The 24,479-nt window shown below is 42.3% G+C and overlaps 4 protein-coding genes across 14 annotated transcripts in view; 2 read left to right on the plus strand and 2 right to left on the minus strand.

Moving 5' to 3' along the window:
* Window positions 1-395: 395 nt before the first annotated feature.
* Window positions 396-2,323, plus strand: Cyp4e3 (Cytochrome P450 4e3). Its single transcript, XM_017249820.3, has 6 exons — window positions 396-555; window positions 621-730; window positions 789-1,138; window positions 1,197-1,569; window positions 1,627-1,798; window positions 1,858-2,323. Exons 1-6 carry the CDS (start codon window positions 396-398, stop codon window positions 2,271-2,273), a joined length of 1,581 nt encoding a protein of 526 aa, XP_017105309.2. The 3' UTR covers window positions 2,274-2,323.
* Window positions 2,324-3,733: 1,410 nt separating this feature from the next.
* Window positions 3,734-24,479, plus strand: part of Nckx30C (solute carrier family 24 member Nckx30C) — a 35,162-nt gene continuing 14,416 nt past the window's right edge. For 2 of the 11 annotated variants that reach the window (XM_070277222.1, XM_017249977.3), the window contains exons 1-3: window positions 5,624-8,535; window positions 17,167-17,783; window positions 23,659-23,890. In XM_070277222.1, the coding sequence (XP_070133323.1) occupies window positions 7,665-8,535; window positions 17,167-17,783; window positions 23,659-23,890 (1,720 nt within the window). In that variant the 5' untranslated portion in view covers window positions 5,624-7,664. Of the gene's footprint in view, window positions 4,800-5,601; window positions 8,536-17,166; window positions 17,784-23,658; window positions 23,891-24,479 lie in introns of those variants that run through there. The other 9 variants (XM_017249975.3, XM_017249972.3, XM_017249973.3 and 6 more) reach the window with 9 other exon arrangements.
* Window positions 13,897-14,584, minus strand: LOC108131213 (uncharacterized). The gene has a single exon (XM_070277636.1). It carries the CDS (start codon window positions 14,515-14,517, stop codon window positions 14,182-14,184), a length of 336 nt encoding a protein of 111 aa, XP_070133737.1. The 5' UTR covers window positions 14,518-14,584; the 3' UTR covers window positions 13,897-14,181.
* Window positions 19,933-21,068, minus strand: LOC108131212 (uncharacterized). Its single transcript, XM_017249982.3, has one exon. The coding sequence runs from the start codon at window positions 20,905-20,907 to the stop codon at window positions 20,305-20,307; it is 603 nt and encodes a 200-aa protein (XP_017105471.1). The 5' UTR covers window positions 20,908-21,068; the 3' UTR covers window positions 19,933-20,304.

A 24,479-nucleotide genomic window follows, 5' to 3' on the forward strand; every position in this document is an offset into this window, starting at 1 on the left:
GTTAAAAAATTTTTAAAAGCTTTCCGCAATATTTGGTGAGCAGTAGCCACCACATTTCTCGATTATTTGAAATATATTAAGTAAATTCATTAATTTAAACACAAAAATGATTCTAATTAATAGTTATCTTTTGTAAAAACCATAAAGCTTAGACCTTGAATGAAAATATAGACATGTCATCCAGCAGGCGGTTTCCGTTTAATGTAAGAGAAAAATAAGTTCGCTTGTCTAATCGGTGACTTGGACTTGGACTATTGGAGAGTAAGCTTTTTTGATACCGATCGCCTATAAAAGCGAGTGTCCATTCGTTTATTTCATCTGCTTCATCCGAAGGCGGCTGTTTAATTTTTCGTTAAAGTGCCAACTGGTTTTATTTGTACTAAACGCCCCAAAAAATGTGGTTCTTTGTGTTAGCTGTATTGGCATTACCGCTGCTCGTCTTCGTGTACTTTGAACTTAAGACCTCGCAGCACCGTCGCAAGCTTAAGAAGTTCCCAGGACCTACGCCAGTGCCTGTCCTGGGAAATGCCAACCGTATTGGAAAGACGCCAGCGGGTTAGTCCTCACATCCTCTCAGAAAGGAAATTCAGGAGCCTCAAATGGGGTTTTCTTCTTTTCAGAAATTCTTGCCACGTTTTTCGACTGGTGGTATGATTACAACAAAGATAATTTCCTCTTCTGGATTGGGTATAATCCTCATCTCCTAGTGACTGATCCCAAGTATCTGGAGGTAAGTAAACCAATAAATTAATATTTAACAAGAATTTAATTATTTATTCTTTTTATAGTATATTCTGAATAGTCAAGAGTTGATCCAAAAGTCCACCATTTACAACCTGCTTCGTCCTTGGCTGGGATCTGGTCTCCTTACGAGCTATGGTAGCAAGTGGCATAAGCACCGCAAAATGATCACTCCCTCGTTCCACTTCAATATCCTGCAGGACTTCCACCAAGTCATGAATGAGAACTCTACCAAGTTCATTACACATCTGAGGGAAGCAGCGGCAGGGGACAGTATCCTTGACTTTCAGGAATATGCCAATTATCTCACCCTGGATGTGATCTGCGATACAGCAATGGGTGTTCGCATTAATGCCATGGAAGAGAATGATTCTAGTATTGTCCAGGCATTTAGACAGTAAGAAGATTGTTTATTGGTTTTTAATATTATAATTTATTTTATTTATTATTTTTAGAATGTGCTATATCTTAAACATGAGAGCTTTCCATCCCTTCAAGCGTTCTCACAAGATCTACAGTTGGCTACCCGAGTTTGCTCACTTCCAGCGCACTTTAAAGACTTTGCAGGACTTTACCTATGACATCATTGAGAAGCGGGTGACAGCTCTCGAAAATGGAATTTCCAAGAAGGCCGAAGAAGATCCTTCAATGCCCAAGAAGAAGTTGGCCTTCCTGGACGCACTTCTATCATCGACGGTGGATGGTCGTCCCTTAACTAAGACGGAGATTTATGAGGAGGTCTCGACTTTTATGTTTGAAGGACATGACACCACCACCTCGGGAGTATCTTTCGGAGTGTATCTGCTCTCTAGACATCCCGATATTCAGGTAGTTTCTAGTTTACAATTATTTTTACAATCATTTATTTATGAACTTAATTTTTAGCAAAAGTTATACCAGGAGCAGAAGGAAGTAATGGGCAACGATATGAACAAAGATGCCAGTTTCCAGGAGATTGCCCAGATGAAGTACTTGGATCTGTTTCTCAAGGAGGCCCAACGGGTGTATCCTAGTGTTCCCTTTATTGGCCGCTTTACTGATAAGGACTACACCATCAGTAAGCTTACAAAGAAATATTTTATAAATAAATTGTTTTATAACAACCATTTTTTTTAGATGGAACTATTATACCCAAGGGCACTACCATTAATATTCCTATTGTGCTTATGGGCTATAACGATCGCATATTCAAAGATCCTCACAATTTTCGGCCAGAAAGATTTTTGGAAGAGAAGCCCGGTCCTTTTGAGTATGTCCCCTTCAGTGCCGGACCACGAAACTGTATTGGTCAGAAGTTTGCCCTTTTGGAACTGAAGACTGTGATCTCCAAAATAATTCGATCCTTTGAGGTTCTCCCTGCTGTGGACGGCCTCTACTCAAATGATGGTCAACTTAACACCTATCTTGGACTTTCACCTGGAGAAAAGTTAAAACGCGAGGGCGGCCGCCACAAGTACGATCCCATTCTCTCGGCAGTGTTGACATTAAAGTCCGATAATGGATTACATTTGCGACTCAAGGAGAGGGTGTAATGATTAAAACATATACCAGAAAAATAAAATATTTCAATCAACCATTTAAAGATTTCACTTTATTATTTCGAAGATTGCCATAATATTACTGATTTGAACTTAAGTCAGACGAACTATAGACTATGACCCCCCACGATTGAATGGCATGATTGAGTATAAACTTTACCCATTGCAATGTGACTTGGGAGAGCAGCGTGTTGGAGAGCTTTTTTCGCTCATCGAAGAGCAGATCCATTGGGAGCGTAATATTGTTAGGTTTTGGATCAGACCATAAAATCAAGCTACTTATTTGATTTTCAACACCTCAAGCTCAAGACGTTTTTTGGCTTTCGGCAAAGAAACCTGTTTGGCCCTTTATTATAAGCTTTGTTGATTTTGGCCATCTATGGGTGCTTGTGTACTTTGGAACTGAGTCCATGGTAGGTTCAACATTGGCCAAGAGTCCGGCAGGTCAGTTCTTAGCCATAAACACTGGGGGCTCGTCTGAGGCCTACTAGACGGCTAATTGATTAGATTTGATAAGATGGTGATAGTACTTATTAAACTGTGGTTTTACCAGGCGAAAATGTCTTACGAAATACTACCAGCTGTGGCGAAATTCATTCCTACTGTTTAAACAGATAATCATAGTACATTCATGGTCTTATCTGAATTATTTTTTTTCTTTGACCAGTACTATCAATATTTCCCAAGTGGTGTTACTATTATAAATTTCACGTGATTGCTATAAAAGGTTTGAATGCCAGATGGTCTACGGAGCATATTCTGTAGTCTTTTGAGTCATTATCAAATTTTAAAGCTACGTAATCTTAATAATGGTAATTTTCCCACGTTATCTCATATTGGTGCTGTACACAGTCAGCACTTAGTAAAAGGCTTACATTATAATTTACCTACTGGGAACTTAATCTATCTTTGAACTATATTTATAACATTATCTTGTTTTCCCCTTTTAAAAATGTATAACCTATCTATTCTATATGTCTCATGTGAGCACAACAATTCGTCCACGTTATCATTCTAATCATCACTAACTCTAATCAGTATTACTCACTATTAGCTTGGATCTATCTGCGATTAGAGTCGTACGCTAGGTGACCCAGTAGGTTATGAGGCAGAGTCTCGAAAAAAAAAACAATCATTAAACTTATTTCAATTAATATTGTCCATTTATTTAGCAAATATTATTAATTTTCACTACTTTTGCCGTGGCGACCTAAAGGACCAGCTGGCCCCAAAGTTGTAGATTAAATATAGAGTAATACACAGCTTTAAATTCATTTTGTAAATCAATTAAATGGACCACTTTCCAAGAGCTTTTATAGTGAAAACCGAAACGAATATCTAATTAATTCCGGTACTTGCATAAGTGTCTATAATTAAATTTTCAAAGCTGATTAAATTCCAGATTGGCTTTGCTGTGGGTGAAAAATATTTATACGTTTGGAAAACCACAAAAAGAGTCATATGACATTGCAAGTCAAAATCAATGACTTCAAGGACTTTGACTTTAATAAGTTTTCCAAACTTGAAATCCGCGTGTTAAAATTTAAAATTCCGAATTTTCGACTAGTATTCCGTTCCAACTTGTTTCGCTCTCTTGTCGCCATAAATATTTGATGTGACGGCAAACTTGGCGGCTATCAGTGGGTCGTGGGGATGGGTTGGATTAGGTTACGTGCCGGGTAGGGTGTAGGGGCCAAGGACCAAGGGCGCGGGGGTTCCCTCTCCGGCAGAGGTTCCGGCCAAATGGCGGGCTTGGGAGATTTCGGGGTGAGGATTTGGCATTGTTGTGCGTAGAAGTATCCGAGGTATGCGGCGTACCAAACCGGGCATAATCAAAATACAATTGTGCGTGGAGTGTGCCAGTGTGTGTGTGTGTATGGTTGTGCGGGTTATTCGGCGTGTGTATCTGTGTTTGTAGGAACGCATGCACAAACGTTTATTTCTTGCTTTGCCTGGATGTTTGTTTGAGTGGGAGGGAGCGAGCGAGCGAGAGTGGGGGTAGAGAAAGAGGGTGGGACCACCTGGAGAGCCGAACAGCTGCGCGCTCACCCACTCTCTCACACACACTCTCATCTTCCAATCTCTCGCAGCTGAAAAGTATGCTATAAACTGGAATCCGGAGAGAAGAGGATGTGCTTGGCCGTTGTTCCGTTAATGCAAATATGTGCCAGCGGAAGTCATCGTAAATTAATTAATTATTAGTAGAGATGGAAGCCATGAGCTGATACTGAAACCAATACCCGTAACCGTACTCGATCCTGGCCATCTCCCCTCTCCCTACCCGCCAGCCGAACCAACCTCAAACCGCAGCCCAAGTGTCAAGCCCAAAGCCCTCCTACTGGAAGTCGGACTCCTGTCGGCCGTGGTCGGCTCCCGTCGGCATTCCACGGACTCGTGCATGGCCTCCGGATTCGTGGCCGCCTGACAGGGCCCCAAAACGTTTTCGGGCGCTGCGCTGACAACATCCTCGCAGGACCAACGAGCGGACGGTGCGTCCACGGAGCCTCCTGCTCTCTGTATGTGTGTGCAGAAACCTTTAAACGTGTGCGCGCTAGCTCTTAGTGTCTGTGTGTGTGTGTGTTTGTGTAGGCATGTGTGTGTGTACGCGCGAGGTGTTGGAAAATTTATTGCAGTTTGAAATCAAAGGAAAAACTCAAACCGATTCAATCCCAACGGCAACCGTACGAAAAAAATCCTAGCATAATTGAGGAGCCTTGTAAAGGGAAAAGGATTCCCTGGTCTTGGTGCTTTACACAATAAAAAAAAACCAAAAATGCTATTCAAAGCCAATTTTTATATAATCAAGCAATAAAAAGCCACAGCCACACGGCCAGGGGACAGGGGCCTGGGGCCAAAATGGGGGGTGGCAGCGGGTGAAGCGTTTTTCGGTCGTCTGTGTGAGTGCAGAAACATTAATGGCAGCCCCTCTGTCAGTGTGTGTGTTAGTGTGAGCCTTCTCGTGCTTGAGGCCTTTTTCATAAAGAGGTCAAAACGTTGCTTTCGCCTTGCCGCTGTTTCGGTGTATGCGTGTGCAGAGTTTCTTTCTAGCTGCCTTTTTCCATTTTTTGTGTTTTTTTTTGGCAGTCGACTGACCAAGTCAAGACGAACATTTAACAGTCAGACTTTCGGCAGTCACGAGTCCGACCCCGTTCTTAAAGTGGCCCCGCCCCTTTTAAAGCTAACCCCCAGCAAAATGATATAACAATTAGACTGGACACTAGCTCCGTTTATTTTCAGATCAGATTATGGAGCGACTAAGTCAGTTTTCTAAAGGATACAATTCGCCAGAGCAGGCCGAAATTATATAAAAGCGGGGGTCTATAAGGAAAACTTCAAAAAATCTTGAAAAAATTGTAAAATTTCATTTAAAAAATTCAAACCTTTCCCTAGTCCCTGACCATAAAACTATTGGAATAATATCAAGTATCCGTCTTTTCTCGACATTCTTCAAATTAATGAGGCAATTATGTAAAGCAAAGAAAGCGTAAAAATGTTACGCAATTTGCTAAAAAAAAACATAATTAATAACAAAGCCACACGGTTGAATTCTTGGCTAAACTCTGGCCTACGGCTAAAAATAACGGCAAAAAAAAAACGGACAAAAGGACATTGAAGGGAAGAGCGGATACAAGGATGGGCGAAGAGAAAGCGGCTGGGGGGCGGGGCAAGATTAGCAGAAAGCAAAGAAGGCCTAGGACTAGAAGCAGCGGGAGCTACTCAAAGCATAACAATGAACATAACCGCACATTCAGCCAGAGACCGTAAAAAACGCCAGTGACACAGTGGGTGGGATGGTGGATGGTGGTTAGGGGGTGCCACAAGAAACCGGAGGTGGAGCAAAAGGGGGCGGGCCAAAGCAGAGTCACCTACTAAACCTAAATGAAAGTAAAAATTGTAAGCGTAAGCTAAAACAACAAACACAGCAGCAAACGAAAGCAAAAGCAAAGCGATAAGGCCTAGCAGATAAGCGGCATCCAGAGAACGGTGCAAGAGTGGGAGCCTGGGAGAAAGAGAAAGCGCGAGGCGGCCTGGAAATAAGCAAAGAGAAAGGCTAGAGAAAGGCTTTTTAAAGAGAGTGAACCAAATGCTTAGATTAAAATAATCTTTAGCTTAAATTGTAGAATAACTCAAGAAATATATTTCTCAAAAAGTCATAAAAATATATATAAAATCTTAAAATAATTTTTTACTCAAACATCTTGCATGATAAATAACTTAGTAAACCCAAAACCGCATTCCACTCGGTATTTTCGTTTTTAAAACTCACTGAAGAGTCAACCAAGCCATATATATTTTTTGATATTTAAAATATTTCTTTATTATTTATTTTCTCCACAGCTATCGTTATCCTTTGAGCCTTTACAGCCGTCGACTGGAGCCTTCGAAAATGTAAACAAAAGCAACGCAGGCGCAGCAGTTCGGATCTCTCTTCCACTCTCTTCAAGCAGTTCTTGGAGCCTAACCGAGAGAGAGCCCCAAAGGAGCAAGCGAGCTTCCAGGCTCGCATCCTGCTCGGAATTCGAGAATCCGAAAATTCGGAAATTCGGAAAATTCGGTTTTCGATTCGACGGCGGTTTCGTTTTCGGCCTTCCAGCTCAGAACCTGGTCGGGCTGGCTAGCGCTCACATGCCCAGCGGAGTGCGCAGCGTGCCGTAGTCCAGCTGCAGAATCTGCTCCCTTTAAAGCTGGCCACTCAGGGAAACTTTTCCACACTCGAGCCCTCACACCGCGAAACACCGGAACGGAACGGAGAAATCGACGGCGGAAAAACGTCAGACAAATGGCCAGGCATAGCACCATTCCCACTAGGAGCCAGCGCAGCAGTAGCAGAAGTCTAAAGCGCCAGGACGAACCGTGAAATTGAGCCAGAAGGCGTGAAAATATTTAAGAAAAAAAAATAAACAAATCTTGGTGGGTGTAAGAAAAACCCTAAGGATATAAAATGGAAGTGATGCGGCTTCTGATGTCCACGCCAGAAGCGGAAGTAGCAGCAGCAGGGGGAGATTCTAAGGAAACGGCAGCAGCAGCAGCATCGCCAACGCTATCGCTATTATCCTGAATTCGCGCCCCGATTTCCCGATTTTTTCCGCTTCGCTCCGTCTCTATTTTCGCGGCGCTCCGTTCCGCGTTAATTGTTATTTATGTATAGTGTGTATATATATATATGATGTTCGTGTGATATAAGCGGATCACTAAGATCTGGCAAGAGAGCAACCAAAAATTAACAAAAAAAAAAAAAAAGAAGACACTCTTAACCAAACTCAGTCTTAATCAAAAGCGTACAACGACAACAAGCGGTTTTGCAAGTGAAACAAAACAACACCAAACCAAAACTAAAACCAAAATCTAAACCAAATCAACCACAACAACATTCCAACGGGTCCAATGTTGCAGCCAACAACATGCAACAAACAGCACCAGCAGCGGCAGCAACCAGCAAGGGCAGCGACGGCAGCGGGAGATTCAGGATCGCAGGATCAAAGGATCACAGCTAAAGATCATGGAGCCTTAGAAACAGAAACGGAAACTGCAACTGCAACAGCCATATACCGCAAGAGCAGCAATTTTTGGTGTCAGAGCAACATGCTGCCCGTAAGCTGCAACACCACATGCAGCAGCAGCTGCTGCAGCAGCAACAGTAGCAGCACAACGATAGACTTCAACAGTCGCCGTCGAAGGGGCCGTCTACGAGGCCACGCCCCACTTGCCTTAGAGGAGCTACCCGAGCAACACCAAGCTACGTTACTGGACGAGTGTGTAAATATTTTCAAGCGCTTAGTATTATTAACATTAAAAACGATATCAGCAACAACAATAACGAAAGCAAAGACAAGAAGCAGAGCAGCAGCAGCAGCATCTGCAACATCTCGTGGTGCCTCAGGGGAGCTATCTGGCTCCCCGACCCGCAGTCGCTGCCACCTTCGCTGCCTTCGCCTGCCGATCTACAGCCTCCTGCTCGTCTGCCTGGCCACCCAGGGATTAGGATTGGGCGACGCGGCCAAGCCCAAGTCGGCCAAGCAGCACTTCGGCGGCAGCAGCAGCAGCAACAACAACAACAACCCAAACCAAAACCAAAACCAGAACGATGTGCTGCCCCAGGCATCCAACGAGGCGCTGGACGAGGCCGAACTACTCTATCCCTACCAGTCCGGGGAGCAGATGTTCGGCCTGGAGGAGGACCAGGACCAGGAGCAGCTCGGCAATGCCGGCGCCGGCTCCGATGAGGATAATGCGGCCAATCAACGTGGTATCAATGGTGAGTATTTCCACATCCTTTCGGCATCTTCCCCCACCCTCATCTTCGGGGCACATGTGGAATTTTTCATTGGCATGTGCCAGCCTGACTAATGGCATTCGTATTTAAATGAGCCATTCAAGCATTCGGGCCGGTCCCGGGGTGGGGCAGTGCCTCTTCGAAAACTTTTCACCGAAGACAAATTGAATCTGGGCCATCGACGAGATGGCAGCGAGTGTGAGATAGGAGATGGCAAATAAAATTGCAAAGCTCTAAATCAAGCAGATATTGTGGGCGGGGTATGCCTAGGTATTTCTCATTCACTCAGCCCACCCGGCGAATACGTAATTTAAATAGTCAAAAGAATAGGGGTTTGTTTCCAGCAGGCAACTCTGCGTATACGTAATATAGTCATAGTTTCCTCTCTTTCTATTGATGGCGATGGGCAGATCTCGATGATCCTTTCACTTTTATCGATTAATCGTGCTTAACCTAGTATTGCAGAAGTGCTCATCGCTAACAGCAAATTCGAATGTGCATTAACTTGTTGTATAATGGTGTTTCTAGAATATAAAGAAATTAAGGTTAAAAATGTATACAACATAGCTTATATGGCGTATACGTAATATAAACAGTAATAGTTTAGAGTACGCTCTTTCCCGTTCTGTTTTAAGGCGATGGGATGATCTCGATGACATTCCCCCAAGGATTTTATCGATATATGTTATCGTGCGTAACCTAGTATGGCAACCATGCTTATCTCTGAAGGAATTTAAAATATTTATTAGCCTTTTAGTAAACTATCTTATGTCTTATGTATAAAAGTATAGACAGGTGTGTCTTAGGTACTTCTTATCACTACAATAGGAAGAAAATTGGTTACAAATTGATAACTCATAGTTAACATGGCGTATACGTAATATTCTTCGCTGAAAGCATGGATAGCTTATTAAAAGGTACTTATCGAAGACGAAAATGAACACAACCGATTGCAACTGCAGAGGGCCATTTCTTTCCCTGCAGAGGGGATTATTTTCAACCACATTTCGTACGAGCGATATTTATGTGCTTACATGGCGTATACGTAACCGTACGTTTGAAGTGGCCCGACGTTGAGGCGAAGCCACCACAATAATTCCCGCAAAACTCATATACGAGCTGCGTATCCGTACGTAATGTGGCGAACATAAATTATCACGGCCGCAGCATAAGCGGCTGCAAATGAACATAATGGAACAACTGTCTGCAGTTGGCCCGATGAAATATATTGTATTTTCAGGGCAAGCTCGGACATATGTGCAGAAAAATATATACTACAAGCACGAGAACACCAGAAACAAGTATATATATTTTTCTTTTTTGTGCCGCATCAGCGAAAGTCAAGCTGCTGCCATTGTCTACCCCTTTGCACCTTTCAACCTTTACCTTTTGGCCCGGATTCTGGTTCTGTTGCGGATTCGTTTGAGTTTCTGCTCCCGTGAGCGGTGCAGTCACATTTTGGCCAACAATTAAACCCAACATTGCACACTGTTTGCCCGGGCTTACGGGCCCCGGAGCCATTTCTCATTTTAATGACTCAACTGAGTCCGCCTGTGCGCCCTTCCGCTTGTCCGGGTGTCCGGGTGTCCGCCTGTCCGTGTGTCCGTTTGTCCGCCTGGGACAAACAAAGAAAACCTCCCTCCTCCTCATCCTCCTCCAAAAAAAAAACAAGCCGTGATCGACTAGAGTTGCACTCTTTTGTATTCGCGGATGGAGGATGATGTCAACCGCATCCGGATGGGACTAGATGGGGGGCAGGGCGGGCGGATGATGTCAAGCCGCGATAAGCCACCACGGCAAATCCGTACCAATCCTGGCACTGCTTGTTTACCCATTACCCAGAACAAATACAAAATGAAATGGGTGGCAATCGGAGCCCGTGACACAAAAAACTACTCAAAGGCGAAAACGTGTCCCGCGAACTGCATGTGCACTACATCCCAGGGCTTGTTGTTCGTAAATCAAGCTTTAAAATTAACGCAGATTGCTGGAACAAGCGACAGGCTACGAGCAATTAACATGAAACCAGCAGGAAAAATCCAAAAAAAAAAAAGAAAACATAACGTATAGAAATGAAAAACTCAAACACAGACCGCGAAAAGCGAAAATAATGCAGACAGAACGCGCACATAACTCAGCTGAGTAGTACAGGTCACCCTCGTCTATATATTTCACCTCTATATGTATGTAACGACCTTTGTTCGAAATTATATATACACACACACACTCCTACATATAGGAGCACATATAGAATCGGTAGAGGAGCATGGGTGTGAGAGTATTTTCCTTGCTTTTGGCTTTTCTATTTTACCATCGACCCAAATTGCGAGCGCGCTCTTCCTACAATAACAACAAAAATCCACACACACACACACATACACACACGAAGAGTGGCATAGTCCTGGGTGAAATATAGCATGTGTGTGTGTGTGAGGCACACGCAAACGTGGCTGTTAACGACGTTTCAGGCTCTCGACGTCGGCGTTTGTCGTGTGGGTGGGTGGGTTGGTGGGTGGTTGGACCCTCCTGAGGAGACCCTGAAAAAAAAAGCGAAAGGAACGAGAATATAAAGTTAAGTAAAGACCTCGACCTAAACGGCAGGCGGCCAAAAACTTGCTAGTAGGTGTGCCAGTCAGTCAGTGTATGTGTGTGTGTGTGGGTGGGTGTATGCAAACATTTTGAAAAATGATTGAGAATAACAAAAACAGAGACAGAAACCGAAATCGAAAAAAAAAAAAAAACATCAGCGGAAAACGAGTTGGGAAATGGCCGAGACGGAAAAGCCAGAAAAGAAAACCGACCGAGCACGCACCGAGCGCCTTAAACACAAGTTTAAATCGATAAATCAAAATGCCAACAACAGCGACTAAAACAACAACAACAGCAACTACAACAGCCATACACCAATACCAACAAAACACATACAAAAATACTAAAGAAGAAGAAGAAAAAAACGTCCTGGCAAGGACGTGTGAGTTGCATGCTAAAAGCCACGAGAGACGACGAAAAACACGCTGTACCACCGGCGGGTATGGGTGGTGCTGGTGGGTGGTGGGTGGTGGGTGGCGTGGCAGGAAGTCGCTTTCCTTCCTGCCACCCCCAAACATTTTCAATTCTTGGTTGGCTTTTCGTGTGGGGCTCGGTCTGAAATGACAACATTTGGCCGCCTTTTTAATTATTGACATACCGCCCACTGCCCCCCATTCACTGGCCATGTCCTTCCATTTCTTGTGGCCACTAATTGCCCCTCTGTGCACTGTTGGCCGTGATTTGGCATTAACTTAATGCAACTGCAACTGCAGCAGAAAATCTGGATGGGGATCGGCTGACTCAGACGCTGCGGTCAGTCTCCAGGCATTTCCAGGACCGACCGACTACCGCAAACCCTTCCGCCGTTACCATCACTCATGAATCACGATCCATTGCTGGAGGGGTTTTCGCTACAGGTGGATATGAAAATGAGTCGTACTCCCGATATCCGAATGAATCATGCCCCGATCAGTGGGGATTTTAACACCCTAACACCGTATAGCCACCAATAACCGGTTACTAACTGCAATCCGTAGTGTCATTCTCCACGCGGGCCACGTCCGCTAGCGAATCTTTCTCGAAATCGAAAACATAATAAATCGATTTTTGTTTGCTTTAATTATGCAAATTTATTGAATTCGAAATCTCCTATGATGTTTATGAGTAGTTTTAGCAGCTCCGTAGCAAATTATACACCCATTAGCAGAGAGATAGTCATCGAACAACCAAAAACCAATAATTAGATTATGTCGCAAATAAATCAGATTAAGGAGGTAGAGTTATTTTCGGTAGAGGTGGCTCTATTTTGGGACGAATAATATTTGTCTAGGCTTTCTAACAAAAATCAATAGCCCAACCACATAATATTATAACCCATAAATCTTAGAAAAACCTCTGCTGACTCATAGCCATATAGGTTTTACTTTCCGGAATTTCTCATTACTCGCAACATTGTATTAAAATTGTTTATACATCCAACTCATATTCGTAAAGTGCTTAAAATTTGAAATTACCTACTTGAGGCTATAAACAGGAAAGATTCTGCTGGAAGTTTGGAAACAAATTCTGGCAATTTTTAAGCCGTAATGGCTGCCATAAATTCATAAATGCGAAAATTAGTTTAAGAAACATTTGCCATTAAAGCCAAAGGCTCGACTGGCTCCCTCCTTCCGGAATTGGGTCAAGCACATAGTAGTGCGCCGGAGCAGGCATTATAATATTCGCACTTTTGGGCTTGGTCCACAACACACAGGCTTGCCCTGGGGATAGAGCGGCTTTTGATTAGCCTAAAATAAGGTTGGGAGCTGGGGTGCTGGTGGGGATTTGGGGCCCACTCATGTGTATCTGTGTGGGGCCCCGAAAACTGTGCCAAGTTATGGTCGCTGTAAGGTGGCAAGGCAAGGACTGCTGCCGTCAGGCAACCTTCATTGACAGCTGTTCATAGCCGTGATAAAGCCTCTATGACAATCCTTAAGTACCCCATTTCGGCCCCCACACCAGCTCTGTTTATTGAGCACACTGCGCCAGGACGAACGAGGCTCTTCTCGCAGCCTGCATTGATTCAACAGCCACTTGACAACCCTGGTTGCACAGACACAGAAAAGTCCATTGATGTTTCAGGGCAAAAAAAAAGTATGGCTTTAAGAAAAAATATGGCTTATATGTAGGTCTTGAAAATAAGACCCTAGAAGTAGATCTCCCCCCTTTTTGTCAGTGTGATTATACTTGGCTTGCATGTGCAGTGCACGTTTTGGGCTGGTCTGATTTCGACTGTTTGGCTGGCTAATCGATTCGCCAGCCACCTTGAAACTCAGCCACTCGGCGGTGGAGTGGTGGAGCGGTGAGGAGCGTTCCGGAGCGGAGTGAAGCGTTCGTGCCACAGAGCGCTGTCTCTCTGATAAATTAGCAGCTGCTTTCAGGGCACATGGCGACTTGCAGTGGCAGTGGCAGTGGCTGGTTGGTCAGAGATTGGAAAATGGAAAAATGTGAACCCCCAGAGCACATACTGGTGTCAGAGTGTGTGTGTGTTTAACGAGTAGTTTCCACTTCCGCTTTGAGCGCGCTGCGAACCACCATAATGAACTTCCGGCCAGGCGTGAGTCTCACCCTTGGCTTTGGCTTCGGTTCCTGTCATTTTCGTGCGTTTGTTCGGACGTGATTTATGCACACTGATGACGTAGCAGAACGGAAAGCCAATGCCGCCTCCATCGCCGCGAAATCCCAGCCGGGTCCCAAGTCATTTGGACCCCGTCTTATCAGCCCCTAATGAAGTTTAACCCCTTGGGAGGGCGAGAGAATCTCAAAGAATTTCGCTTTATCTGTCAAATAATACTTTTATTGCATTATCAGGGAGGGTTAGGGCACATAAATATTCATGGGATGCTTACACTACGTTTATATATTATCGTATATATATAGGGGTTTGGCCTAGGCCCAGTATTTCTTTCTTTTCCATTTCCCCCACGCCCATTTCGGGTCGGCAGTTTCGGGGGAACATGAATTGGAATTTTGGCAACGGAATGGAATTTCACTCTCCTGCAGCTTTTGGGCGCTTAATGGGTTAATCGATTAGGCCCCGGGATACTGGGGAGATGCCTTCTACTTGGTCACGCGATTCCAGGCACTGGCGTACCGCTCCACCTCGTAAAAGTTGCTCAGCGTCTGGTGCAGATTCTTCCGCTGCGCCTCCGTGCCCAAAATCCTCGGGGGCGTATAGTAATTGCCCTTGGGCGTGGCTGCCACCGCCGAGCTGGGCTTCTGCTCCTCTTTCCTAAAAAACTCGCCCACCGGAGAGGCCGGTGGTGGACTGGCCGTGGGCGTGTTCAGCACGAGAGTATGCCACTCGTAGACAATCGGTGGCGGCTGTAGCTGAATGGTGGCCCGGCTGATGAAGACCTCCTCCTGGCCAAGACACTGACTGACTGCGGCTGCCATCTGGACTGATCGGTTGCCACTTGCGAACTGATTGCAAAGAGCCAACTGACACTGTTGTTTGCGTTCTGTTTGTGGCTTTGTTCTCTGGTTTCGATTTGGGTTGGGGTTGCTCCGCAAAACAGCGCGTCTCAGCCGCATGACGCATATCACGTCCAAGTTCTGAAGTGTGTGTGCGAGTGTGGAGTCTCGAGATGGTAGCGTGAAGTTGATAATTGTATTTTTAATATAAAGACAACCTGCCATATAGAGAGATTCTTTTTTTTTTTGGGTGACCTTTAAGAAAAGAACTCGTTTATTTCCGGCTTGCAAGTTTTTATCTTTTTTGGAAAAAAATATCATTTACTTTTATATTAAAAGCTGTTAACTGAAGAAACCTATAACATATATAACCATTCCTATAACTGAAAGTAATACCATACAAAATCAACCTGCACCTCAGGTATTCGCATCAAAATGCTAATTATATTGGCCCGTGTTCAAGCCCCCCATCGCTAGATTACTCACATATGTTCTCCAGAGACTCTCGGAGCTCACGACCAGTGCAATCGCTTAGTCAAATTGCTGTGCCATTTCAATGGCACAACACACACTCGGAACTGGTTTCCCCTCGAACCGACCCCGTCAAGTGGCTTTTATGTGGCAGAGCGACTGGCAGCCAGTGGGGCAGACGCCCACACGGGCAATATCGGCAATAGCAACCGCAATCGCAATCGCAATAAATAATCAGAGACAGTAAATAATAAATAATATTTAATTCATCATTATGTTGTTACCTTCGTCGAAACGAAACAATAACAATTTGATGACCAACAGTGTTTAGAGGGGCTCGTGTACTAAACATTCCGGGCTGAATGGCGTAATCACTGAAGCCAAGAATCAATGCAGGAAGATGCCTAAGAACTCTCATATTTATGGGTTTTTATCTAGAGCAGTGACTAGAGAAGGGGAGCTTAACTTTATGATTATGATAAGAGCAGAAAACATTGTGATTCATTAGCAAATAGATATCAGTTCTAGGAGAGCGAGTTACTCACTGTAATGCGGTTTTAGTTCAAAAGTCCTATGGCTTATCAAAACTTAGCTCAGTTTATTTTTAAACCTTTTTTTAAAAGATTATTCCATGGTCTGTCATCTGGACTTGGCAGCCCATTGACCAGGTCATAATGTTTGTTCCCCTTTCGCAATTACCTGGCCCCAGTGCCGATGATCCAGTTCGATAAGCAGGGTGTTAAGATGGGGTTAGCCAGCCCCTTGTACTCCAAGCCCATGTGCCACCAACTGAAAACGCTGTTCAAACGTCTTGCCAGTCGTCACTCATTAAGCATTTGGCTAGTGATTCATAAGAATCATTAATTTGTGGCTCACGCTTCGTGTCATACCGCCCACCGCCCCCACAACTACATAGGTGGGTGGGTGGATCCAGTGGGTGTGGTACAGGTAGGTAGTGGGTTAGGGGCACCGTTAACTGAATGCAAATTGTCAGGGAGTCCGATAATCGCAAAAACCGGTTTCTGAGACAATTTCTTTGCCGTCTGTCTGGCAGTCCCTGGTCGCTGTCCTGTCTGTCTGCCTGTCGCCCCTCGAATCGAAAACAAAGTGAGTCAATCCCAAGACTATTTCTATTACACAATAAAAAATTACAAAGTATATTAGGTTACCAAAACCGATCTATATTGATTTCAAATAGGTATGTAATACAGGTAAACATGATTCATGGCTTAAATGAAATTTCTCGAAATTTATTGCAATAAACTATGTAATTTTTAAGACCTGAATAGAGAAAGTTTTCTAGATTTTTTAAGTCTAGAGTTCAAAGTCTTTTTCTGTGTAATGACAAGCCTCCCTTTCGCTTTGATGCCCTTGATTTATTCTGTTTACTTATTCTCTGACTGAGACCGATATGATAAATCTATATTCTTTAGCAGCCTGCTATTACCTTCTGCCTAGATGACTTCTGTGGCATCTGCAGCTACTGCACTCTGAGAATAAATCCAAAATATTAGACATGAATCAGTGCAGTTGTTGTCGCGTTAATTATTTGCCCGACACACGCGCCCCAGTGATTGCTCACACAGTGCCAATGATTGTTAAACATTTACATTACAAACATTTACCATCAACATCATCGTCGTAAACGACTCGGAGTCAGCTCAGCCAGCGAATAAGTGCAATTTGTTAATTGTTGCATAGTTGCTGCATAATTTACAAAATAATTGCCATGAAAATCGCTCCGACAAAGGCACCGAATGCGACTAGGGAAAGGTCGAGCCACTTAATTGAGGATGTCTAATTGGGGGATGGCTTATAGATTGAATCTTAGAATATAGATATGCTAGTCACTGCGACAGGTAGCGATTGAAAGGTTACAATACCAGACGGAAAAATCACAAATTCTCGAGAGAATACCCATATTCCGGTAGTCGTCAAAGTCATGCTCGAAATATATAATAAGGGATGAGTATCAGATTTCATACGAAGTGAACTTTGAAAAGGTGGTTAGTCAAGTATGTAGACTTAACACAAAGTCTAAGGTTTAAAATTCTACAAGGATCCTATAGTATATATCAAATGAATCATTGCCTTATAAGTAAAACCCTTTTACTTTATAAATATAGTATTTCATAGATTTACAAACCACTTTCTTTGCAGACACGCACAACGATAACTCGACCACCACGAAAACGCCACTATTCCCAAAAGATCTATTCACGAAAGAACAGCTTGAGAACGGCGCTGTCATCCTGCACATCATTGGGGTGATATATATGTTTGTGGCGCTGGCCATTGTCTGCGATGAATTCTTCGTGCCTTCCCTTGACGTAATCATTGAAAAGCTCGGCATCACGGACGATGTGGCCGGCGCGACGTTTATGGCGGCGGGTGGCAGTGCCCCCGAGCTCTTCACCAGTGTGATTGGCGTTTTCGTGTCGTTCGACGACGTGGGCATTGGTACGATCGTTGGCTCCGCCGTCTTCAACATCCTGTTTGTGATCGGAATGTGTGCCCTCTTCTCCAAGACGGTGCTATCGCTCACCTGGTGGCCCCTGTTCCGTGACTGCTCCTTCTATAGCATCAGTTTGCTGGTGCTGATCTACTTTTTCCGGGACAATCGCATCTTCTGGTGGGAGGCGCTCATCCTGTTCACCATCTATATTGCCTATGTGACCTTCATGAAGTGGAACGTCGAGGTGGAGCAGTGCGTCAAGAAGATGATTACCAAAAACAAGGTGACTCGCGTCAGAAGTACAGATCAACTTATGCCAGCAGTAAGTAGTTGGGAAGTTTTTTTGCAACAAATTCAAAAATCAAATTCAAATTCAGATTCAAAAATCAATCAATCAAATCAATCCAAAAATCCAACAAAAAATCTCTCTCTCTCTATCTCGAAAAATTCTTAATTTAAAAAATTTTAAAAACTTGCAAAAAGTTATCAGTAAATTTAACTTATTAAAGAAAGAAAAGACTAAGAAAAAAAAACAATTACAAAAAACGTAAATCAAGAAAGTCGTAAAAGAGAAAGCGAAATTGAAAGCCAAAATTTTTGTGTGCCAAAAAAAAGAAATGCAAAAAATTAATGAAAAGAATCAATGTTAAAACGAAAACGAAGATCCTTTGCCAGGAACGAAATTTCGTTTTTGATTTTCGTTTTGTGTATGTTTTTCCCACCCACCCAACCACCACCACCCACCTCCACATCCCACCCATGATCCATTGCCATTTCAAAAAATTTTCAAAAGTTTCCTCACAACCATCTGCTCATCCCGATATTAAAAATATCAATTTAATACTCAGTTTCATGCGAGCATTTGGCGTGTGCCGGGCTTTAGCCAGTTAGCAGGTGTTAACTTTATTATGACTAAGGGCCGTTGTTGTTGTTGTTGTTGCATTCGGATCGTATGTAATGTCCATGACTAAGATCATCTCTGGCTGCTCTTTGGCATTGAAAGCCACCACATAAACCTTTCAACAGTCATTCAAAATATCTCCTCGAGATCCACTCAAATTTCACCTGTGAAAACGAAATCGGGTCCAGGAAATGCTAAAAGCTTCATACCAAGGCCTTGACTTACTTTAGCGTACCATTAAGGTACGAAATCGGATTATTTACGGAAAGTATTTCCAATTTCTGGACCCATCAGTGGGTCTTGGTGGGAAACCGGTTTCCATATAGAGGAGTGCCTCGTTAGAAGTACTAAGACCTTACCGGTTTGAATTATTCGTATAGCTCTTAAATTTTACCTACAAAGCTGAGATCACAGGACTTAAAATACAATATTGAAAGAGTATTACGAAATCCGGTTTTCGAAAAGAATCGTCAATGAACTTGCTGGAATGCACTTAGTATTAAACTCTGAAAGATATTCGATTTTTAGACTCAAGACCTGCCAACTGGTTATTCCCGGATGCGTCGCACCTCCAAGTTCTACTAACTTGCATTCTTATTATTATTAAAATACTTTTTTTTATGCTATCAAAGTACTATTTCTCTTATTCGCTAGTTCACATTCTGATTTCCATTTTGAATACTTAGCTTCCAATCGATTTGTTAGCCAAAAGTTTCATTTGCTATGCGTCTTTCTACACCAAACACGCCCACTCACAGCCACTTACACACCCACACAGACCCACACAAGTACCCCAGAATACACTGTCAGAAACAATCCTGACACAGCCCGAGGGTAACTCTGCATGTCATTGAACCAACAAAAAAAAAGAATCTTTGCACACTTGCGGCTTGACTTTTGTGTGGGAATTCGAAAAAAAGAGACATTTGCGCATGCGTAGAACTTGTTTTTGTCTGTAATCCTTGCTTTTTGCTCAGTGTACTCTCACAATTGCATCTAATCTCGAAAAAGGGTTGAAAAACTTAATTCACTTGAATGTTTAAATGGGTGATTTTGAGGAATATGTTCTCTTAAGGTCCTGCCATCGTCCTGTAGCTGATAAATAGTGATACATGATTTCGAATAGAAAAAAGACAAGAAACGTTTATTTTAAGCAAGTTTTTATTTTTAAATAATTTAAGTGTGTTTTTGGGGTGTTATTTTTCACATTAATATTAAACAATATTATCTCGAAATGGTTAAATTATATTTTTAAATTCATTTCTATATTTTTTACATTTTTAAGATACAGGTTTTGAGTTGAATCTTTTATTTGTTTTTTAATCTCGTTCTGAAAATTTTTCAAAAAGAGTTCAAGAAAAAGGACATCTTTTAATTTGTATAACATCCATTTATTGGTTTCCTTATAAATATATAAACATAACCATAATTTTCTTTTAGCAAAACATTATAAATTATAAAAAAAGGTTTTATAAAAACATGTTTCATTTTATTTAATACTTCATATCTTTCAGGGCACTTTTAGAGAGTGGCTCTTTCGAATATCTTTTTAAAAATCAAACAACCAATATTATATTTTCATTATCTTATTATTTGTTTTGTATTTCATACATTTATATAATTTAGCTACACTCTTTTCGCTACGAGAGCTACACGTTTTATACTATAAGTAACATTATTAATAATAATAACATTCATTAATTTAATGTTGTATTTTTTCGTTTTTGTTTTCTATAAACTACACACGTGTGTCTCTTACAGAACACATGCAACAATCGCAGTCTTATAATTATTAATAAATATTTTCGCTATTTATTCTGGAATGATTTGACTAATTTCGTCTTTTTTCGATTTGCTATTCGATCTTTGGGCAGTAGCTAATACTTAACGCGGACTTTTATGATTGAGCTATAGCATCACCAAGTGACTTTGGGAAACATGATCACACCACTTGGCAGGGCGGCATCATGGGGGACATGATGACGCCACTCTTGTCCTTTTTGGGCACGGCTGGGGCACTCCTTAGGCTGGGACTCGGACTGGGATGGACGTTGACTTGGTGTATCCTGGGCATGGTGGCATTGGCCAGTCGCTTCGTTTCGTGCTTTATGTGGATGCGGGCCAGGTCGCCTTCGGTGAGCAGGGGATCACTGATGGTCCTGATCATCTGGGGAGAGTTCAGGGGGTTGGACTTCTTTTTCTTCCCGGAGTCGACCACATCAATGTGCTCCAAGGAGACGGGCTGGTAGTGTGTCTTATCCGACAGATAGGCCTCCGGGTCCTCCTTGGTCTTCTTCAGGGTGTGCCACATCTCGATGTCGCAGACCTTCAGCTTCATGTAGGTGAACATGACGATCCGGTAGAGAATCACGTATCCAATCATTAGGCACAGGACGAAGGTTGCGTGCGTGGTCATCGAATCGATTAGCTTGTTCATATCCATTTCGATGATCTTTCTTTCCTTGCAGTAGTTGTAGATGATGGGGACGAGTATCATCCAGTAGAACAGCACCGTGATGAGCTCGATAATCCTTTTTTGAAACATTGTGTATAGTGGTAGTGTCTTGGGTGTCTATCGCGATATTGGCGGTTCGATGCGGTTCGCGTAAAGGTTCGCTACTAAATGACGATCGCGTGCCTTGCAGCCTCGTATAAAAATAAATTTAAGCGCCGACTCATTCCGCCGAGCTGATTGAGCTTAACCGATCGACTGGTAGCTCTCGCAGCTCAGCTCGGTCTTCCAGCGTTGTTTTTATCAGTATATTATCGTGAATCGGTGGTACTACTAAGCCATATAAGGGGAGTAAACAAATCTACGTCAGAGACGCTCGAATCCCAGGAATATTTGCGCCATTTCTTGGAACTGGTTTCGGGGTCACCCCCTGGGCAGGCAAGCTGGCAGCTTGGCTGTCAAGCACTTCTTCCGATTCCGAGTCCGAATCGAATTACAATATTGTATGCAAACAGGTTGAGTGACAATTTAAGCTCACCTTTGAGCTGACTTGTTTATTTGCATTGAAGATTTGCATCTCTTAGACGGTAGACGCTCGACGGTCGAAATTTCGAGCTTGAGTCTTTAATATTGAGTGAATTTTTTTACAAGCCCGACTCAATATGATTCACACTGAACTTAAATAATTCATTATGTGATTTAAGCGCTTTGGTAAGGTGAATTGCTCTGGCTGTCTTTGTTTTCGATTGGTGATGACTTTTTCGAAATTATAAAATACTTTCGCAGTGATTTCATATACTTGGAGCTCCTCCGACTGCAACTAATACTGATAGTCCCCAATTAATTTCGCTTAATTACAGTGTCAAAATCAATCAGAACTGGCTGACAGGTGATTGAGATGATTAATCCAGTTGGGTAGAGCCGGAGAGAGAGTTCTTTCGCCTCGATTCGATTGGAAACTTTCGAGGTTTCTCCAGGGGACTCTAGACTCTTGAGTCTAAACCTTACAGGTGTCATGGGGGGTTTTGCATCATCTAGTCGGAAGCATGAATGAGTGTGATTAGAAAAACCAAACCATTAGCTACGGGCTGGCCAGTTCGATCAACAACATGACGAGGCATTAATTTGCATTACAATCAGCCCAGAGCTGGGGTAGTTCACCTGGCACGAGCCACTTGTTAAGAGCTCTGAACTTGATTTGCCCTACACCTGATCAACATCCAGTTTCTGTGTCAGCTTCAGCTTCGGCTTCGGCAGTTTCTTCAGCGTCAGCTTCAGTGTTTCGTGTTCAGTTCCAGTTTATGAATGGAGGGAGTTACGAAAGACACACGTTCTCCGATCAGACTCAATTTACACCAGTTTTTTGTATAGTATATTTCAAGTGTATGTATAGGCTAATTATCATCTCGTTTTCATTCATTCATTAGAGTCCCCATATTAGTCACTAAAACCCACTCCACATCCCTCCACATTCGTAGTACTCACACTTACTTTTTAGCTTGTATGGTTAGTGCTTGCCTTAGTTAAACCCTTAGTTAAAAACACCCTTAGTCCGAATATTCAGATCCGAATCCTTCATCTGCCTGCGCTTCCTTCGCCAATGTGCCAAAACAATTAATTCGCATCGATTGAAAGTACTTTTCGGTTTCAGTTCTCTGACAAAGTTTTTCCAAATGTTTTTGTGTTTTATCTGTTTCTTTTTGATTATAGTGAAGGCAAAATGAAAAACAACAAAACTTCCCACTGCGCTTTGACAAAAATATATATACATATATTAAAAAAAAAATTACTATATGTGTAAAAGTTTATTAAAAAAAAAGACAACTGAAAAAGAAAGCCATTATTAGCTTGTATGTATAAATACCCAACAAAAAACTGTTGCAACAGACAAACAGAAAAAATTTCCAACGACCAAAAAAAACAACGAAAAGTGTTCATCAAAACGTATTTTGTTTCTCATCTTCGAAGTTATTGTTTTAGTTTTGTTCATCATGCCCCAAAAATATGAAATACTTCTGGTCTTTAAGATCTTCTCAAGATACTTCCAAGATCGGTCCTTAGCACCCTCAAAAAAATCCTCAAATGTAAATAATGAAAATGTTAACTGCACAGATCGAAATGTTTACTTTGTTGCACAAAAAAAAAAAAATAAAAAGAAAACCTTCCGAAAATCTATACTACATATATCCAGTCTTGCCAATCAGAGACTTTATCTCCCCGAGTCTGAGTCCATAGAGTCCAATAGATCAGAGTGGTCCGAATATAATGTATGGTCTGTGTATATTGGATTGATGTTGTGGTAATCGAATTAAATTTCATTTTATTTCTGACATTGCTTGATTTCCATTTCCATTTACGTTTAATGTTATCGGTTAATGTTTCCTCAGTTCTGTTCAGATAATTGATTGGCTCCCAACTAACTTGCACTTACCGATTCGATTAGTCCTTAAGGCACACACACAAACAACAACAACAACTATACCACCGCCACCAACAAGAACAACAACAACTACAACAAACAACAGCTACAAAAACATACAACAAACAAAAAGAGAAATATTAAAAAAAAGCTACAAAATACACTCAACTGTAAATTTATACAAATTGCAATAATAAACTTTTCTTCTTCTTCTTTTCACCTTTTTCTCAAAATATGCTTACCATTAACAAAAAAAAAATATAATAACTTAAAAAAACAAACACAAAAAAAAAAACATTACACCGCTCTCTCTCTCTCTATATGAAAACTTCCACAACTCGAAAAACTCAACCGAAATATCCAAAAACCAAATATAACCGAACCACCCACGCCACCCACCGTTCTTGTCGTTCCTTCACCTGCAGGGTAACGCGGCCAACTCCTCGGAAACATCGATGGCCACCCAGCCGGGCGGCTCGGTGACATCGCGTGCAGCCAGCGAGACGCGCTCGGGCCCGCCCGGCTCGAGCACCGCCGGCGGAGGCACAGGTAATAGCAGCGGCGGGGGCGGCACCTCGGGTAGTACTCAGACCGGTGCCAAGTTCCGCCACGGCCTGTTACAGCTAATGATACACACGATAGATCCACTACACGATGGTAAGTCCGTTGAGTTGCCACAGTGTGTTTTGCACAAGTCAAGCCAAAAAAAAAAAATATATATGCCAAAATATCAAAGAAAAAATAAGCAACTAAAATTCCTCTTAACGAAGTCCTCCGTTAATGTCCCCGCTTACCGAGACATCCAAGACCTGCAATTCCCAACTTTCCAAACTATTTCCCCCCACTGAGCAGAAAATTTTCACCTAAAATCAAGTGCGAGTTTTGCAAAGAAACTTTTAATAAGCTGACAACGGTACGTATTAGTAATAAATAGCGCATACGTCATGTTGGACAAAAATAAATATTGCTAAAGGTATAAATTTTGTTTTTTTAATATTGTTTGTATATATTGAGTGTGAAATAATTTTTAAAGTAAAGTTTACTTTTTCAATAAAATGTTACACAGTAATTAATTGCTTATACATATGTATGTACGTCCTGTTAGCAAAAAAAATTGTCTAAATTCCAAATAATTTTTATAGCAAAAAAATTGTCTAAATTCCAAATAATTTTTTTTTGCTAGTTCCGTTTTAAAATATCAATTTAAAAAATTTTGTATTGCAACTTCTTTGTGACGAAGTTTTAA

The sequence above is a fragment of the Drosophila bipectinata genome, chromosome 2L (genome assembly GCF_030179905.1).
Source record: "Drosophila bipectinata strain 14024-0381.07 chromosome 2L, DbipHiC1v2, whole genome shotgun sequence".
NCBI classification, from domain to species: Eukaryota; Metazoa; Arthropoda; class Insecta; order Diptera; family Drosophilidae; genus Drosophila; species Drosophila bipectinata.